Source organism: Enhydra lutris, unplaced genomic scaffold (assembly GCF_002288905.1).
Source record: "Enhydra lutris kenyoni isolate GAN:26980312 unplaced genomic scaffold, ASM228890v2 scaffoldscaffold39, whole genome shotgun sequence".
Taxonomy (NCBI): Eukaryota; Metazoa; Chordata; class Mammalia; order Carnivora; family Mustelidae; genus Enhydra; species Enhydra lutris.
In genome coordinates this window covers 5,491,087-5,509,212 of record NW_019154123.1, presented here as the reverse complement: position 1 = coordinate 5,509,212, position 18,126 = coordinate 5,491,087, and the positions used below count along the sequence as shown (strand labels likewise).

The 18,126-nt window shown below is 36.1% G+C and overlaps 1 protein-coding gene across 1 annotated transcript in view; it reads left to right on the top strand.

Moving 5' to 3' along the window:
- LOC111155128 (nuclear receptor subfamily 1 group D member 2) overlaps positions 1-17,568 on the top strand; it is a 29,450-nt gene extending 11,882 nt beyond the window's left edge. Inside the window, exons 4-8 of the mRNA XM_022515199.1 lie at positions 245-389; positions 2,596-3,215; positions 4,911-5,096; positions 7,072-7,282; positions 14,180-17,568. Coding sequence (XP_022370907.1) covers positions 245-389; positions 2,596-3,215; positions 4,911-5,096; positions 7,072-7,282; positions 14,180-14,376 — 1,359 coding nt within the window. The 3' untranslated portion in view covers positions 14,377-17,568. The remainder of the gene's footprint in view (positions 1-244; positions 390-2,595; positions 3,216-4,910; positions 5,097-7,071; positions 7,283-14,179) is intronic.
- The last annotated feature ends 558 nt before the right edge of the window (positions 17,569-18,126 follow it).

The window sequence follows — 18,126 nt, the reverse complement described above, 5'->3', positions numbered from 1 at the left end:
GCTCCAAGATTCTCCAAAGGGAAGAAGGGGAAGGAGAGTTTTGGTTGGCTAGTAGGCATAGGTGCTTACTAATAACAGTAAGAATCCAGTTAAATTCTGTGTGTCAGTGTTATGTATCCCTGTATTTTAAACCAGAATTACTTCCTAGGAGCTAGTAAAATACTCGATAGTTGCGGGGGGAGTGCTTACAAGGATTTCATCTGGATGTTTTTAAATGGCTGAGTACATCTTCCTTTGTTCTTAGGGTTTCTTTCGGAGAAGCATTCAGCAAAACATTCAGTACAAGAAGTGCCTGAAGAATGAAAACTGTTCTATAATGAGGATGAATAGAAACAGATGTCAGCAGTGTCGCTTCAAAAAGTGTCTGTCTGTTGGAATGTCGAGAGATGGTATGTTCCCACTTTAAGGAGTACTATTCTTAAAACATATGGAACTAGGCTTTTATTCCAGACCTATAGGCAACTTAACCAGTGGCCTTCTTGTGCTTAGAGTGAAGTGTATTTTAGAAAACACATTTTGATGCCTTATAAAATGCTAAATTCTTTAAAGTTAAATATTAGTGTTACCGCCCTGGAAAACAGCTTTTGGCTCTCTTTGGGACTTCTTGTAAACCCCCCCCTTTAATAATAATAAATACTTTATTTCCTAAAAAAAGAATTCATTTTTTCTCTCTCTCTCTCCTTTTTTTTTTTTTTTTTTTTTTTTTGGAGAGAGAGAGAAAGAGAATCTCAAGCAGGTTCCATGCCCAGCGTGGAGCCCAACACAGAGCTTTATCCCACGACCCGCAGATCACGACCTGAGCTGAAGTCAGGAGTTGGAGGCTTAACTGAACCACCCAGGCACCCCTCATTTTTTTTTTTTTTTCTTGAATATAGGAATCCTTGGCTCTTTCTCCTTGATTTCTTAGCATTTCTGAGGAATCCATTTCTCCTATGTGAATTACCTCTGTGACTTTTTTAGCACTGAGACAGTAATGTGCTTTTCTGGCATAGGTTCTGAATACATTGAAAGGAGATACAAAACTGAAAGGAACAGTAGGGTCTGGGGTCGAGGTGATTGCTAAATTCTGGCATGATCCATTCCCATAAAAAATAAAAGTTAATTTGTGGGACTATTAGTTTTTTCTGTGGATGACATCACTGGAACATTTGACTCTTCTATTATGCTTACGAAAATCACTTTTGGATGGTCTCATTCAGTTCTAAGTAACATTACCGAAGAGTATGAGGTTTTCAGAGGGATTAGTTTAGTAGGATTAATTAAGAATTGCTAAGAATGAACCTGATATTTATCTAGGGAAGCATCACTTAAGTAGTCCCTTAAGTTACTCTAAATATATTACACAAATACTGTTTGTAATAGAGCTTCTTGAGTAATGGATTTCAGCAGTTGATGTTTTGGATTTCATTTGCCTGAACATTTTTTTTATATTACTGGAAATACTGATCCAAAGTTGGTGGATATTGTGATTTCCCCAAAAGAACAGAAATGGCAATCATTTGTGAAGGAGGGAGTAGAGGTAGAGTGAAACATGATAAAATTGTCCATGATAGCAATAATGTCACAGGCTACAATTAGATTAGTAAGGAGTTCTTGCTGGGTGGGTATATTGGATATTTATTATCTCCGTATGAATATTAGACTAGAAAGCTTTTCTTTTCTGTCCCTCAGGGATAGGAATGTTGGAGACAAAACACATTCTAAAACTTGACCTCTAAAATAATGGAAGATGAATGATTTAATTTTTGTTTCATTGATTTTAATTAAAATCCAGCAAATTTTCCAAAAACTGCATTTCTATTGGCTGTGTTTTTTTTTTAATTAAAAATTTTTTAAAAAGATTTTCTCTTTTAAAAAAGCTGGAAAAGGAGAGAGCAAATCCTTTTTTTTTTTTTTTAAAGATTATTTATTTATTTGGGAGAGAGAGAGAGCGAGAGAGGCAACACAAGCAGGGGGAGCGGGAGAAGGAGAAGCAGGCCTCCCGCTGAGCAGGGAGCCTGATGTGGGGATCCTGATGTGGGGATCCCAGAACTCTGGGATCACGACTTGAGCTGAAGGCAGATGCTTAATGACTGAGCCACTCAGGCACCCCAAGAGCAGATCATTTAATAGTTGGGTCTTGAGAATAGGGTTACAGAAATGAATTGACAAAGGTTAGATGTTCTGGGACTACTTGTACCTACTAGGTTCCATTAACATTAATGGCTGGGGGTGGCTGAATCCCATTTGCCTTCTTAAGAACACAACCTTCAGCCTTGTTAATAGGTGCTGTGTAGTAATGCTGATCTGCTTCAAACTGTGATTTTTATTAGTTAATTTCAAATTTTTAAAGTTTTGCTCCTGAAAACCCAAGACATAGATCTTCTCTTAGTTCTTTTTTGGAAGAAAAATGAAAAATTTTTTCCTTTCCACTTCCTCTGGTAACATTAAAAATATAACCAGCAAATTTAGAATAATTTGGGCCAGAAACATGCAGATATTTTTTATTTGTATCACTAGAGGCCATAGCTAACAGAGATAATTTGGTGCTATTCGTTTTTATGAACAGGTCTTACTTACTAGAATATAGACGTTAAATATTTTTTTCTTTAATAGCTGTTCGGTTTGGTCGTATTCCTAAGCGTGAAAAACAGAGGATGCTAATTGAAATGCAGAGTGCAATGAAGACTATGATGAACAGCCAGTTCAGTGGTCATTTGCAGAATGACACTTTGGAACATCATGAACAGACAGCCTTACCAGCCCAGGAACAGCTGCGACCCAAGCCCCAGCTGGAACAAGAAAACATCAAAAGCTCTTCTCCTTCTTCTGATTTTGCAAAGGATGAAGTGATTGGCATGGTGACCAGGGCGCACAAGGATACCTTTATGTATAATCAGGAGCAGCAAGAAAACTCAGCAGAGACCATGCAGCCTCAGAGAGAACGGATTCCCAAGGGCATGGAGCAATTTAATTTAAATCATGACCATTGTGGCAGTGGGCTTAGCAGCCATTTTCCATGTAGTGAGAGCCAGCAGCACCTCAATGGACAGTACAAAGGGAGGAACATAATGCATTACCCAAATGGGCATGCCATTTGTATTGCAAATGGACATTGTATGAACTTCTCCAATGCTTATACTCAACGAGTATGTGATAGAGTTTCGATAGATGGATTTTCTCAGAATGAGAACAAGAATAGTTACCTGTGCAACACTGGAGGGAGAATGCATCTGGTATAGTGAAATCAATTTTTTTACTCAACTTGCATCAAGGAAAGCTTTTGAAGGTTTTATTTTATTTGTGGGGAGTATACAAACTTCAGGGGCAGGGGTGGTATCAGAAGACTTGACACTTACAGAATCAGTATTGTGTGATATTTTAGGTCAAATACTTATAACATCATTTGTTGATTGACCCAATTTCACACAGAACTAGGTACAAGCATGCGATTTGATTGGTACTATGATTGGGATTAAGATTTTAAATAAAATATGGATCATGTAGAATTGATCCTTTAATTCTTAGAAATCCCTTTCAAAATTTAAGCATTCTGATTAATCACTATCTTACTAGCTTTGGGATTTTCTCAAGGGGCTGATCATTTAGCTTGCCACAGTATGGAGAGGGTTCTTTAACCATTATAATACAAAAAGGTCTTTGAATATAGAACATGGTTAGGTGTTTTACTGTTTGAGAATTTTAGAAATAATACACTAGTTTCTAAGGATTTTCTCAGACTTGGTCTTATGAGATGAGTTAATGTTATTCATATTATTCAAGGTTTTTTTTTCTTTAATCAAATACAACAATCTACATGAAAGTACAGTGTTTATATTCAGCCAAATTTTCATCAAAAACAGCAGTACCACACCATTTCTAGTATAAACCATGAGGTCCTTTGATAGTGCTTGGTATTTTCTATAGCCAGGTAATTAAAGTCTTCCCTTTTTTTCATTTTCAAAATAGCTGAGACTACTCCAATTCTTTTGTTAGATTTTTCTTGTCACTTGCAAGTATTTGATTCCATGGGTCTGAAAGGTGGTCTTATATCATATTAGACTTAATGGCTACCTTAAGGAGGGAAAAATTTACAAGCATTTAGGTTCTAATTTTGTGATATTCTTCATGGTTATAGAATCATCCCGTTCCTGCATCTCCTATGGATTTAGTGAAAATTTAAAGGCTGATTTTACTAACACATTTTACTAGTACACAGTGAATGTTCATAATCTTTCTAGCGTTCTTAGACCTTGTTTGGCTTCCTAGTTTTTCCTCACCAATCCTTATACAGAAGGTGCCCCTTGTATCTCCCATCATTATTCTCTAATTGAACAAGTGGAAGCCAGTGGTCACAGCACTGTTTATGAAATAAATGGTCAATGGCCTTTTTAGAAAAGTGAGGCATCTCACTATCTTTCCTTCTTTGAAATTATAATACTGTAATTGTGCCGTTTGGAAAAAAGTGAGTTTTGAAATATTAACTAAATATTGGGTTCTAGGCCTGTGACTTCTAGCTATATTTAGAGAAATTAAACTTCTTAGAATCTCATTTCCTCTAAGAAATAGTAATTATAATATCTGCCATGACTAATGAATAGGACTGATAATAAAGTATGTATGAATTTGTTTGAAAATCATAAAACCAGCATAAGGTGGCAGCAGTACTAAAAAATAAACTCTTAAACTCAGGTTTTTGAAATAGCTTAGGCTGCCTCTTTTGTGATGCACTAATTGCTGTTCAGAGTAGGTTGCCATGAGGCTTTCTAACATGAGGCAAGTAGAAGAAGAGAAAGTATTATTATTAGTAGATTTTACCTGTGTGTAAGAGTTATTTTCACATTGGGGTGTCCAATGATTTGAGATGCCACTTTCGAAGTTTCTTTACCATTTCTCATAATTTAATAGTTTTTCTGTTTTGTGCATGCTAGGTTTGTCCAATGAGTAACTCTCCATATGTGGATCCTCATAAATCTGGGCATGAAATCTGGGAGGAATTTTCAATGAGCTTCACCCCAGCAGTGAAAGAAGTGGTGGAATTTGCAAAGCGTATTCCTGGATTCAGAGATCTCTCTCAGCATGACCAGGTCAACCTTTTGAAGGCTGGGACTTTCGAGGTAGGTTTTATTTATCTAGAATATCGATGCACGGTGTGTGTAGTATTTTATTTTCATTCTTTTCTAAATGAGTACTTATAGTCCAGAGGCTAAAATTACCAGCAAAAGAATAACCATATCAGAATCTTGGGAAGAGATGTGACAAATCCAGAGTTTCTTAGGGCTTGAAATACAACTGCTCTGTATCCTCAGCGTGCAGATTTCCTCCAGGTTGTAGTATTACTTCCAGGTATGGACTGCAGGCAGTGTCTGCAGAGTGTTCGACACCCACTGAAATCCTAGCCTGGTGTTCTAATACAGAATACAAAGGGTAAATAGAATGTGGTTTTTCTCTTTTAGGAGATTGTAGAATGTTTCAGGTTTATGTGAGATGTGTCTTCTCTGCTACCGTGGACTTTCTTGGCCTCATCTCATCCGGAATCCTTGCTACCTTTTCTTCTCTGGCTTCCCTTGCTGTGATGTATTCTGCCTGGACTTAGGGGACAGCTGCTGTTGCCAACTTGAGTAGGACACAGGGGCGTCTTTCTGTGCTGTGTTAGATGCCTCCCACCTATGGCTTCTAGGTGCTGCTGAAGTGTGAGGAGCCTCAGGACTTGCTCAGAGCTCACTTAAATATTATTCTGAAATGCAGGGTGTGGGTGGAACGTTGGTGTCTGGTGGGCCACTTCTTTGATCCATGGGGGACGGGATCTGGGGAACATATTTTCATTTTCCCCTGCTGGTCCCACAGACTGAGCTCTCAGTTGTTAATGATACTGAGTGGCAGCCTGCTCAGTAATGCATCCTCTGGTATTTGCTGATAATTGCTGTCATCCCTGTCATCTCATTTCCTTTTTCCTCAAACCTGTTTTCATGTATGGTAGTGCACATTCTGTGTAATCTTTGGCCTAATTCTCTGTTTTTAGGAGCACCTGGCCCAGAATGGAAAAGGAGCCATGTTCATAAATAAAATAGCTGTGGTATAATTTAGAAGTAAAACTGTTAGGTTAGGATTTTCAATGTAAAGGAAAACATTAGAGTTAAGATTTAAACTCTGAATCTTAGAGGGGTGTCATGATTAAGTTCAGTTCATTCATTTTTTGAGGTTAAGTAATTGTGGCCCACAGAGGTGGAGAGATTTTTCTGAAATAACCAATACATTTCTAACACAGCACCATAACACAAATTCGAGACTCCGGGACATGTGTTCTTTCCACCTTGTGATATGACTTGGGATTGCTGTGTTCTAGTTAGTGCCATAGAATACCCTCTTTTGGATTGTCTTGAGTAAAACAAGTCTTCGGGAAAATTGCAAAGGGGAGCTATTTGTTCAGTATTCCTCTGGTTATGAAAGAAATATGTGACATAGGTGTTACCATTTACTGTAGGGGAGGGAGTGCCATAGATAAGCGGTTGCTGATTTGGTTTGGATTGAATTACAACTTGGTGTCTGGAACACTTCTGCTGTAATAGTTTTCTTTGTGTATTGTCTCTTTGGGTTATGGTTTCTTAAAATAGTCTAATTAGAGTTTATCCGTGCATTTGTCTTGGCTATAATTGGTGTTTTGATGTCTCTAAGTGTTGTTGCATTGAAATACTGCTCTTTTTACTTAGGATTTAGAGACCATGTTATATACTTGGTAGCTTAAAGAGTTTCTTTAAAGCCTTTGGCCAAGGCCCAGTTTCATATTTCTTGGCATTATTGCCTGCTTTAATTTTATATTTGCATTTCAGAATCTTTATTAATAGAGTTTCAGAATATCACAGGACTCTAGTCCTGCCACTAGTGGCTGGAATTTTTTTGATGTTCACTCCACAGATATTTATTGCTTTGGTAGAGATTTTTGCCTTAAGGAAATGGTTCTGGGTAAAAATAAACTCAGTTTTTCTTTTACAACTTTCTTTTATATGTAGGATGTTTCTTAACTGGCTTGAATACTGAATTATTTCTTAGTATTAGTACTGAACTCCTTCAAATACATTTTTCTTTTTCCAGGTTTTAATGGTACGGTTTGCATCATTGTTTGATGCAAAGGAGCGTACGGTCACCTTTTTAAGTGGGAAGAAATACAGTGTTGATGATTTACACTCAATGGGAGCAGGGGATCTGCTAAACTCTATGTTTGAATTTAGTGAGAAGCTAAATGCCCTCCAACTTAGTGATGAAGAGATGAGTTTGTTTACAGCTGTTGTCCTGGTATCTGCAGGTAAGCAGGCTGGTGCAAAATTGTGCTACATCCAGAATATAAGTAACCAACTGGAGAGAAGGTGGAACTATGTTCCAGCAAGCTATCTATAAGGCAAGAGAGCCTGAGGCACATGCTAAACTGTATGAATAATTTGTTGTTTTTGCGAAATCAGACAGCAGAAATTCAAAAGTGCTGTATGATAATAAAATGATGTTTAGATATAGGCCTCAAATTGACAACAAGTCTTAGTCTTTAACTTTTGCCTATAATTTTTACAACTCTAAATTGTTGCTTTTGTGGATTTTGGGAACATAGGTGGTTCTGATACGAATTTAAGTTTTAATTAAAATGTGTATTACTTGAAAATGTTAAAATTATCAAGGTACATTAGTGTGGTCTGTTCCAAAACTTGGTGAATTATGAGTAGGCTTTTACCTAGCTTTGCCCTGAATTTTCTGTGTGATTTGCATAAATAATTCTATTCTTTTGGGTCTCAGTTTCCTTGTGGAAGGAAAGGATTGTACCATGTGAGCCAACCTGGGGTCTGGCACAGAATAGGTACTTAGTTTCTGTTTGAATGAGTGACAAAGATTTTTGAGTCCTAACACTAATGTTTATTTATATGAGTCACTGATGGCAGTTTCCCTGCCACCTTGCATTTATATTATATTATTTCTGACCAGAGTATTTCAATTTAGATAATAGCTATTAAGATAATAGCAAATGGGAAATTGATACACAGTGACTTTCCTGGGGATATATAAGTAAGTACCAGCCATTTTTAGGTATCACTAACTTTATTTTAAAACATTGAGAATTATACAGTATTTTGATATGACTTACTTCAAGTTTCATATTTGCTTCCTACTGTGTAAAAGCCATTGTACCAGGTGCTGTGGGGGTTATAAAGTATAAGTTATAGCCCCTGCTTATGTGGTAAACTGTTAATCAGTAACTCCTAATGAGGTTAGGTTCTTTGTATATCTTAAAGGGCCTGTACATTAGTGGTGTAAATAAGAGTTATGTAAATAGCTCTATATGTAAATAAGAGTGCAAATAAAGAGTTATGCCATTTGGAAGCATAATTTAGCTACCTATTCTGATCAGCTCTACCTAGGTGGCTAAAAATGCACTTAAGATATGGAATAGTATTACAGTAACAGGTTAATAAGAGATAACTTATTTTCTTACAAGTAACCTTGTAGTTAATGCTTTTTGCACTTCACCTACCATTTTGCAGTCTCTTGATAAGTAATAATGGTTTGAGTTGACATCAGATTAATAAATGTATTGTGAAACTAAAGGTAATCCATACTTTGTAATTTCTTTATCTGATCAATATGTGCACAGGGGAGATAGAACGAGCATTAAGACACACGCTTACTCTCCAAGCATCTATGTTTTATTTGGAGAGAAAGAACTAACACAAAAAGCTTTATGGTATTAAGCTGTGTGGTTCTGACTGAGGAAGTAGGGGTTCTAGGAAGGAAGATGAAGTTACCTGAGAAAGCTTTGTGGAGAAGATGGAAGTACAGCTGGAATTTGAAGGATGGGTTATTAGATTTTCCTATCAAAACAGTGATGAAGCGGCTTTGGAGAACATGAGGTAAGGCAGGGGCAGGTGGCCAAAGCTGAATGTGTACATCAAGGAGGAAAGGGATGGAAGGCTTGGGAGTTAAAGGGACACTGGATTATGGAATGACCACAAGGAGAACTAAGCAGAGAAGTTTTAACTGAAATAATGGGGCAGTGGAAAGTCAGTGTAGGAGAATGATGAGGCATGGACAGAGTCATGGTTTGACATTAGTTCTGCGTGTTTATCTTGGGCAGATTAGACGAGTGAGTCATTGGAGCTGGAGGGTCAGGTTGAGAGGCTGTTGAAATAACTTCAGGTAGGAGGCAGTGGAGTGAACTCTGCTGAGATAGGTGTAGTAGAGGAGGTGGAGCAGGAGGGACTGTCTCAGAGATGGTAGAAAGGAAGAAACAGTGGCCCCTGCTCTCTACAGCTCTAAACAGGAGCTCTCTACCAGGAAATATGCCATTTACTTACATTTTCTACCAAGTGAACATAATTTTTATTTTGTTTTAATCTCCTTTTGAAAAAGCCTTGTTTTGTTTATTGGTCATAACAATAATATGGGTTCTTTGCAAAAGTAGAAAATACTAAGATGAACATAAAGATGATAATATTGCTATCAAAAAAGATCACTGTCAACATTAGGGAGTCTTTCTCTGTCTGTTCACCTGTCCATCCATGTACCATTTGCTTGCTTATTATGGTACATAAAAATATGTGACATACCGAGTGGAAAAGACTGATAACAAAAGAATGTAATGCATTCTTATTTTTGTTCTATCTAAATGAAGGTACACAAGCAACACATACACAGACACAGTTTCATGCATTTTAAAATAATTTGCTTTCACTTAAACATATGATAGTGTTGATGTCTAACTTAAATCTTTACCATGAAGAAAGGACTATCGTTATTTTTTTTTCAAATTTTATTTTTTTATTTTTTGTTTTTTATTTTTTATTTTTATTTTTTATAAACATATAATATATTTTTATCCCCAGGGGTACAGGTCTGTGAATCGCCAGGTTTACACACTTCACAGCACTCACCTTAGCACATACCCTCCCCAATGTCCATAACCCCACCCCCCTCTCCCAACCCCCCTCCCCCCCAGCAACCCTCAGTTTGTTTTGTGAGATTCTGAGTCACTTATAGTTTGTCTCCCTCCCAATCCCATCTTGTTTCATTTATTCTTCTCTACCCCCTTAACCCCCCATGTTGCATCTCCACTTCTTCATATCAGGGAGATCATATGATAGTTGTCTTTCTCCGATTGACTTACTTCGCTAAGCATGATACCCTCTAGTTCCATCCACGTCGTCGCAAATGGCAAGATTTCATTTCTTTTGATGGCTGCAGACTATCATTATTATTTTTTTTAATTCATTTTTAAGATTTTATTTATTTTTTTGATAGAGAAAGATCACAAGTAGGCAAAGAGGCAGGCAGAGAGAGAGGAGGAAGCAGGCTCCCTGCTGAGCAGAGAGCCCAATGCGGGACTCGATCCCAGGACCCTGAGATCGTGACCTGAGCCGAAGGCAGAGGCTTTAACCCACTGAGCCACCCAGGCGCCCGACTATCGTTATTTTTAAAGCAGTATTTATACAAGAAAATAAAATTCAGAAACTACAGAAGATAAGTCTCTCCTTCTTTCTCCCAGCCTACTCTCCAGAGAAATAGAATTCTATCTATCTTTCTTCTTAATTGTTCTGGGAGTTGCCCACTCAATTCTAAATATTGTGCTTATAGCTTTTTTTTTTTATTGAGTAGATACAAGTGACAAAAGTGTCTTCTCTTTGTAAGTTTTATTTTTACAGTTACTTTGTTTTATATAAAATTATAATATGCTCACATTCTTTGACCATTCACTTTTACATAAACTCTCAGATAGAATATAGATAGAATCTTCTCCTTAGGGAGACAGTATCGTCATCCTTCCATATCCTGGCTTCTTTTGCTATACCTTTTTTTTTTTTTTTATTACATTATCAAGAATGAAAATACTCACATTCTGTTCTATAGGTGTGATTAGTTTCCATGCTTTATCAGATGACTCTAAATATTGAAAAGTAAAAAAACTACATTTATAGTATTAAGATTATGTAAATAGTACCCACAGTGTTCACACAGCGGGGTTGAATTGGTAGATGAGTCAATACAAATTTTAAGATTTTATTTATTTGAGAGAGAGACAGTATGAGCATGGGGAGTGGCAGAGGGAGAGTGAGAGGGACAAGCAGACTTCCTGCTGAGTGAGGAGCCTTACAGTCCTGAAGTCAAACACCTAACTGACTGAGCCATCAAGACGTCCCAAGGCAATATAAATCTTGCCCTAAACCTGTGCCTCCCAAGGGGGGAATGTTCCAAGTATCAAATAACAAATGGATCATTTATATTCTCTATTAATTGCTTAGAATTTGCTTTATATTTAAAATAGCTTTTTGTTTTTCTTAGAATCTACAGTTGCCATCTGGGTTTTGTTTTGGTTGTTGTCAGATAAAGTGCTAGTTTCTAGATCTCATTATATAATTTTATCCTTACAGCAGACCTCTGATGTGAGCTAGGATATGTTATTTTCAAATATAGGCAAGAAATTTGAGGAATAGAACGGTTAAGTTGTCCAAGGTCGTGCATTTTTAAAAATTGGCTGAGCATGCATTTGGATTACTGTTGGCCTAGCTTCAAAGCCTTTCTGTTATACTGCTTGTTAACAGAATAATTCTAGCTGCTAAGAGAGAGAGAAATCTAAACCATGATGTTTGCCTGTGGTGTTAGAAGACTGTTGATGCCATGGAGAAAAAGGGAATTATACCTGGAAGGTAAATTGTTCTTGAGATTGTGTGAAGTGGCAGCAGTCACTTGCAGTTGAAGATGAGGGATGGATGGGCATATAGGTGTGAGAACAATCTTAATGTGGATTTTAGTTGTCCTCATAGAGGTTTTTGTGGAAGGAATTTGACTTTCATCTTGTAGGAAGTGATTATACACAGAAGATTTTGGTGAGATTTGGTGTTGAGCGATGAAGAACCTCTCTGAGTTCCAGGAAGTAAAGGACAGGTATATCGTGAATTAAACTATACTATAAACTATGAGGTAGGTAGTGTAGTATTTAGTACATCATTTAGAAAATCAATTTTTATTTCAATCTGTGCATTGTATTATTTTAATTTCTAGAGGATTATTACTTATGATCCAGCTAGATTTGTAGGTAGGTTATTTGGCCTTGAAATCATGAAATCATGGTTTTAGAAATGCAATTTTAGAAAGACTTAATGCAGTTCACATTTTTAGGTGTAGGAATCCATTTTCCTGAAGTTCTGAGTTGTAAGGAGGAAGCATAGGTCTTTCCAACAGAGTATTCACTGAGAGACTCATAATGTTAGTTCTAACTCAAGTACCCTTCTCTGCCTATCTAGATTATTTTGTTTGTAGGGCTCACAGTCATTCTTTTCCCAGTTGTTGGTATTGTAAATTACTGATGATGTGATGCAAACTAGGTATTTTTTTCTGCTCTAAGAGGTCTCTCAGGGAAGGAATTTTGGTTTGTTAGACGTTGACTGCTAATTCCCTAAGCACCTATCCCAGTAGCCATATACATTCAGTAAGTACTTGGTGAGGGAATTAATAAGTTGCAAGGATATTGAAGAAAACAATTACTTGAATATTAAAGGCAGGAGAGACACTTGGAAGCATCATTGAAGGCTTTATGTAGTTTTATATGGCCATTATGATTGTATGATCAAAGTTGTATGTTAAGAGGTCTTTTTCTCCATGTAACAGTTTTGTCTGAAAACATATGACTCCCCCAAACCAGTAGTCAGCATTCAAATTGTTTCTTTTTCCATAATAATTAGCACATAGTTCAGTAATAATCCACACTTTATTAAATGTAAGATAAACCTGTTTTCATCATTTTTTTCTGCATTTAGAGTTAATCAGACTTCCCCCTTGACTATGAAATTTGTCTTTGCGTTGCAAGTGGCCTTTTTAGCTACTAGCTACAATGCAGAGCCTTGTGAAATATCCTTGTGAACAATGAATAAAAAAGGTGTGAATGGCCAGAGATTTTTGCTTCCTTGGCAGTATCTTATTAATTTAAACTCCCTATACTGGGAGCCATTGAGTATTTGTTAGGCTCTACTGCCTCCTATTGTAAAGGGAAGAAATAGTCCTTGATGTTGACTAAAAAAAAAAGTCCATGGGTAAACAGTATAGATTTTGCTAATTTTAAGATACTTTGCTTTATTGTTGGATTATACTAAATCACTAGTTTATTAACATTTTGTATGATGAGCTTAATAAACACAGTATGCTAAATGGAAGTGAATGTAGGTTAATGTAACTAGGTAATAAAGGTACACAGTATATTAGTTACCTGTTTACTGCGTAACAAATTACCTTAAAACTTAGTGGCTTGAAAGGATGTACATTTATTATCTCACAGTTTCTGAGGATTAGGAATATGGGTATGGCTTAGATGGGTGCCTCAGGCTTGAGGTTTCTTGGGAGATTGTAGTCAAACTGTGAGTAGGGCTGTGGTTGACTATGAAGGCTCAACTAGGGAAGGATCTGCTTCTAGGATTATTCATATGGTTGTGGCAGGAGTCCTTTCCTTGCAAGATGTTGGGCTGAGTGCCTCAGTTCTTTGCTGGATGCTGGTCAGAGACCACCGTCAGTTCCTTAGCATAAGGGCTACCTCATAGGCAGCTCACAACATGGCACTTGGCATCTGGCTTTCTCAGAGGAGGTGAGTAAGAGTATGCTGAAGATGGAAGCCTTTTTTTTTTTTTTTTTTTTTTTGGTAGTATTTTATTCAGTAAAATTCAGTAGTGAGTCAGTAAGTCTAGCATACTGAAGAGGAAAGGGATACACAAGGGTGTGGATACCAGGATGAGGGGGCCATTTTAGAGGTTGCCTGCCATACATGGTAACATACAAATGTGGATATATTCCGTATGAAGAAAAAAATATATTTGTAAACTACACTATTTTATTTTGACAGGAGCAGTTGAAATTAGTAGATGGCATCTGATTTTAAAAATTAGAACCTCTAGTTTTGTGAACAAAATACTAAATACCAAATTTTTTATCAAGTATACTGTGTAATGTATCTCTTTATAATATAATAAATAGGTACAGAAATTTGCCATTGGGATTTAAATGTTGACAACTGTCTTCTGCCTTTATTCCAATGTATAAAACCTTGTTGTAGACTCATTTAATGAGATTGATGAGCAAGAATTTTATTTATATTTAATGTTTTCTCTTAATTGGTATTTATATTTAATGTTTATAACGTCCTCTTATTCAGATCTGTCTATTCCTTACTCTCTGTTAGATCGATCTGGAATAGAAAACGTCAACTCTGTGGAGGCTTTGCAGGAAACTCTCATCCGCGCACTAAGGACCTTAATAATGAAAAACCATCCAAACGAGGCCTCTATTTTTACAAAACTTCTTCTAAAGTTGCCAGATCTTCGATCTTTAAACAACATGCACTCTGAGGAGCTCTTGGCCTTTAAAGTTCACCCCTAAGGCCTTTGTTTATTTAAACACGAACTGATTCATGCTAACTGTACATTTTGTGCTAAAATGCTTATTTATATGTGCATACCATATGTGGAGATAGAAAAGACCTTTAAGACAATACAAGATTGTAGGCTATCTCTGTAATTATGCAGTAGCTGTTTGGATTGAGGTTTCTTCAGCCATGGTTAGACATTGACCGCATTTCCCCTATAGACCAATCAGCTGTGTCGCACTTAACTGGAGAAGTTACACTGAATTATAGTCACACTGAATGTTAGACTTTTTCATCTGCCAAAACCAAAAATCATTTTGATCTCCCTATGGTATAAATATAACGCACAATCACAAGTACATGAAGACTTAAAAATTAATCCTTCGTGGTAGCAATGCTGTTGTATGATGAAGACTTGATTTCACCACAAGACCGTTTGATCTGGTAATTGGAGACATTGCAAATTAGGAGATCTTGATATCTGTAATTTGTTCTGCCACTTATTAAACTGTACGATCCTGGGCAGGTTAGTTGGTTGTGGAAAATGAAAATTGATAGTGTTCTTAATGTCCCACCTCACAGATACTAAAAAATGTCTATAAAGCATATTTACCTCTTGGGAGATAGGCACTATGTAAATAAGATAAATTTTTTGTTATTATAATTATTCATAATAATATTCTTTCCTTATTTCTAAGTATTTCTGAGAAATCATTTCACAGTCCACACCAACCTATTATTCAGGGTTCCTGCATATGTGTGGGGTATCCTCCTGGCACACATATATTCAAAGTTTATGGGTACATCAAATACATAGTATGTGTACATAATATTTGTGTGAATATAGTTATACATAAACACATTTCTTCACAATATTTTAAACTGTGAAGAACTTTTATCATACAATAAACTTAAAACAAGTGGTGTCAAAGACTCAAATTAGGTGCATTTTACCTATTGATATAACTATTGCTTTAAATGTTTAGACAGTATGTTATTGAACTTAGGCTCTATTTTTATTTAAGCAGCACTTAATGTAAAAGTACAACAGGCAGTTGAGTCCAAATTTCAAAAAATATGTATTTTGAGTTCATCTTTGGTTAAATCTTTGGTTCAAGGTACTAGTTTTAAAAGTTCATTTAGATTTCTTACCTTGTACTAAAAAAGGTTATGTTGCTGCCCCTTATACACATGCTGCAGCCTAATAAATATTTTGATTCTTTTTGGAGAACCAATCAATGTTTTAAGAAAACTGTTTAATGTGTTGGCCCCACATGCATATGTGTGCATGTGTGTGTATGCGTTTGTGTGCAAGGGTGTTTTGAGTCTTTTTTTTTTCCTAGATAACACTACAGGGATTTTGTCAAATTAGATTTACTCTATAATTTGAAAAATCATTTAGTGTGTGTGACCTACAGGCTTAGAAGTGGTACAGAGACATTTCCTCCACATATCTAATATTGGGCTTTATTAAATAGAGAAAATCAGCCTCTATCGCTGTGGGAGAAATAACCAAAGTTGAGGATTTTATGTATGTTTTTCTGTTTCCCTGGAAAAACAGCAATTAATTGGAATTTTTTGGAAAAGATTGCCTTCTGTATAATTTTTGGATTATATAAAACTGTAAGAATGGAAAGAGCCTGCTTTACTATACTCAGCCTGTTACTTTAATGATACATGAGCAGAATGCCTTATTTTGTAATCTTGTTTAACTTGTTGCTACTGGGACTTGAATTTCTGTGGCACTTGTTAAGTAAGTCAAAAAAAGAAGTTAAATCCTCTCATTATTAAAGAGGAAAGGTGATGGTGATGTCTGTAATACATTATAAACCATAATTGTGATTTACCTTGCATAGGTAAGACTTTTATGGGATATACAGTATAGTTTTTGTGAATTCTTTACATGATAGCATTAACTTTTTATAATTTTTTTTCCTAAGATAAATGCATAGTTTTCTTCTATGGGGGATAGAAATGGCTTTTTGAAGTAATCCTGAAAACCTCAAAGATCATGTTTGTTCTTAATTTTTGCCTTTTGCCTAAGCCTCTTTATAATATGTTATCTTTAAAACAGTTACTGTCTTAGGAGTGTGTAACCAGAACTATGTTAGTATTGCTTATACAACTTTAGTTAGGTTCAATATATACATGTATACATCTATATATAGATATGTAGGGTTGCATTTTGTCTTGTAAAATTTTATTTGAACAATTCTTCCTGTAGGTAATGGGAAACAAAATTAATAGTTCATATGCCACTTGTAGCATCTCTATATTTGAAAATAGCCCAATATTAAAAATACTAAAATTAAACCAGCAGCCTATTATAAGCACATTCTTTGATTGAGTCATTGGGTATAAACTTACTAAATGTGGAGAAGACAACCAGTTTGGGAAACTTCTGGGTCAGTGGGACACTGTTGATTAATTGATAATGTACTGTATGAATTAAGTGATGCTTTAACTCTGATTTTACATTTTAAGTTAAAATATGGGCATTATGTCAGCAAACTTAAGGGCATTATGTCAGCAAGCTAAAACATTTTTTTCCTGTGCTTTTAATGTATCTCTTCATGATCTGAGAGAGGATTCAAGCTTTAGACAGAAATAGCTGAGGGAAAGGGGAAGCATCTTCTTGAGTTGAAGCTTTTCCTTAGCGTGATGGTTTAATTACAGATTTAAAAAAAATAGAAGGCAATTTCAGTGGATTAAGTGTATAGCTTTTGTATCTACATTTCAAGAAATTACCATTGTAACTTGATAAGAAATGATTTATTTTATGTAAACATCATTGCAAAGCAAGGTTTAGAAGCTCAGCTAGATTTATTACTGTGCACGAGAGTAAGTACCTATCTCAATTATTCTTTTTCTTTTCCAATATAAAGTTTGCTGAATGTACAAGAAGAGTTTATCACTTAGGATATAGAATTTTTTTTTAGGGGTTGGGGGGGATGGGATCTGTCAGGAAATTGCCTATAAACAAAGATTGTCTTGATTTGATTCAAAACATAAAACTTGAAGCTATTCTTGAACTAATGTGGAAAAATAAAATGGCTATTGTTTTAAAAAAGTGATAGAAATATATTGTCAAGATATGAATTAAGTTTATTTTCTACAAACTGTTATTGATGAGGACATGGAAAATATCTTCATGTTTCTGAAAAGTAATGTGTACATGGGGGGAGGGGATAATAAATATTATTTCTAACCAAGTGTGGTTTTGGTATCTTTTTATCTCGATGTTTTTGTAAGACTCTAATTTAACTTCCTACTTTCCCCTGAGCATAGCAGTGCATCTTAACCTAAATCTCTGATTCAGCGTGGTGGAACGTATATATGAAGGACTCTTTTGATTTTAGTTTGTTTAGAGAGTCCAGCAAAGGTTGTTGCTATTTTCTGTAATGACAGCTGAATAGTGACTCGCTGTATCTTGTAATCTGTCTTAGAAGGGGATGGTGAGAGAAGAACGGGGTGCTTGATCTAGCCAAGACTGAGCCTTGGCTATAAATGGCATAAGATGTCTCAGCAAGACCACCACCTCCTTTCCCCTTTTCTAGGGGCTGTAGCCATGCCAGCAAAGTTGAGGCCATTACTTCAATCTGCACTCACAACAGTTGTTTCCTAGATCAGTGATACCCATTACTTTTTTTTTTTTAAAAGAATTTATTTATCAGAGAGAGAGGGAGAGCACACAAACAGGCAGAGGCAGAGAGAGAAGCAGGCTCCCTGCTGAGCAAGGAGCCTGATGCGGGACTTGATTCTAG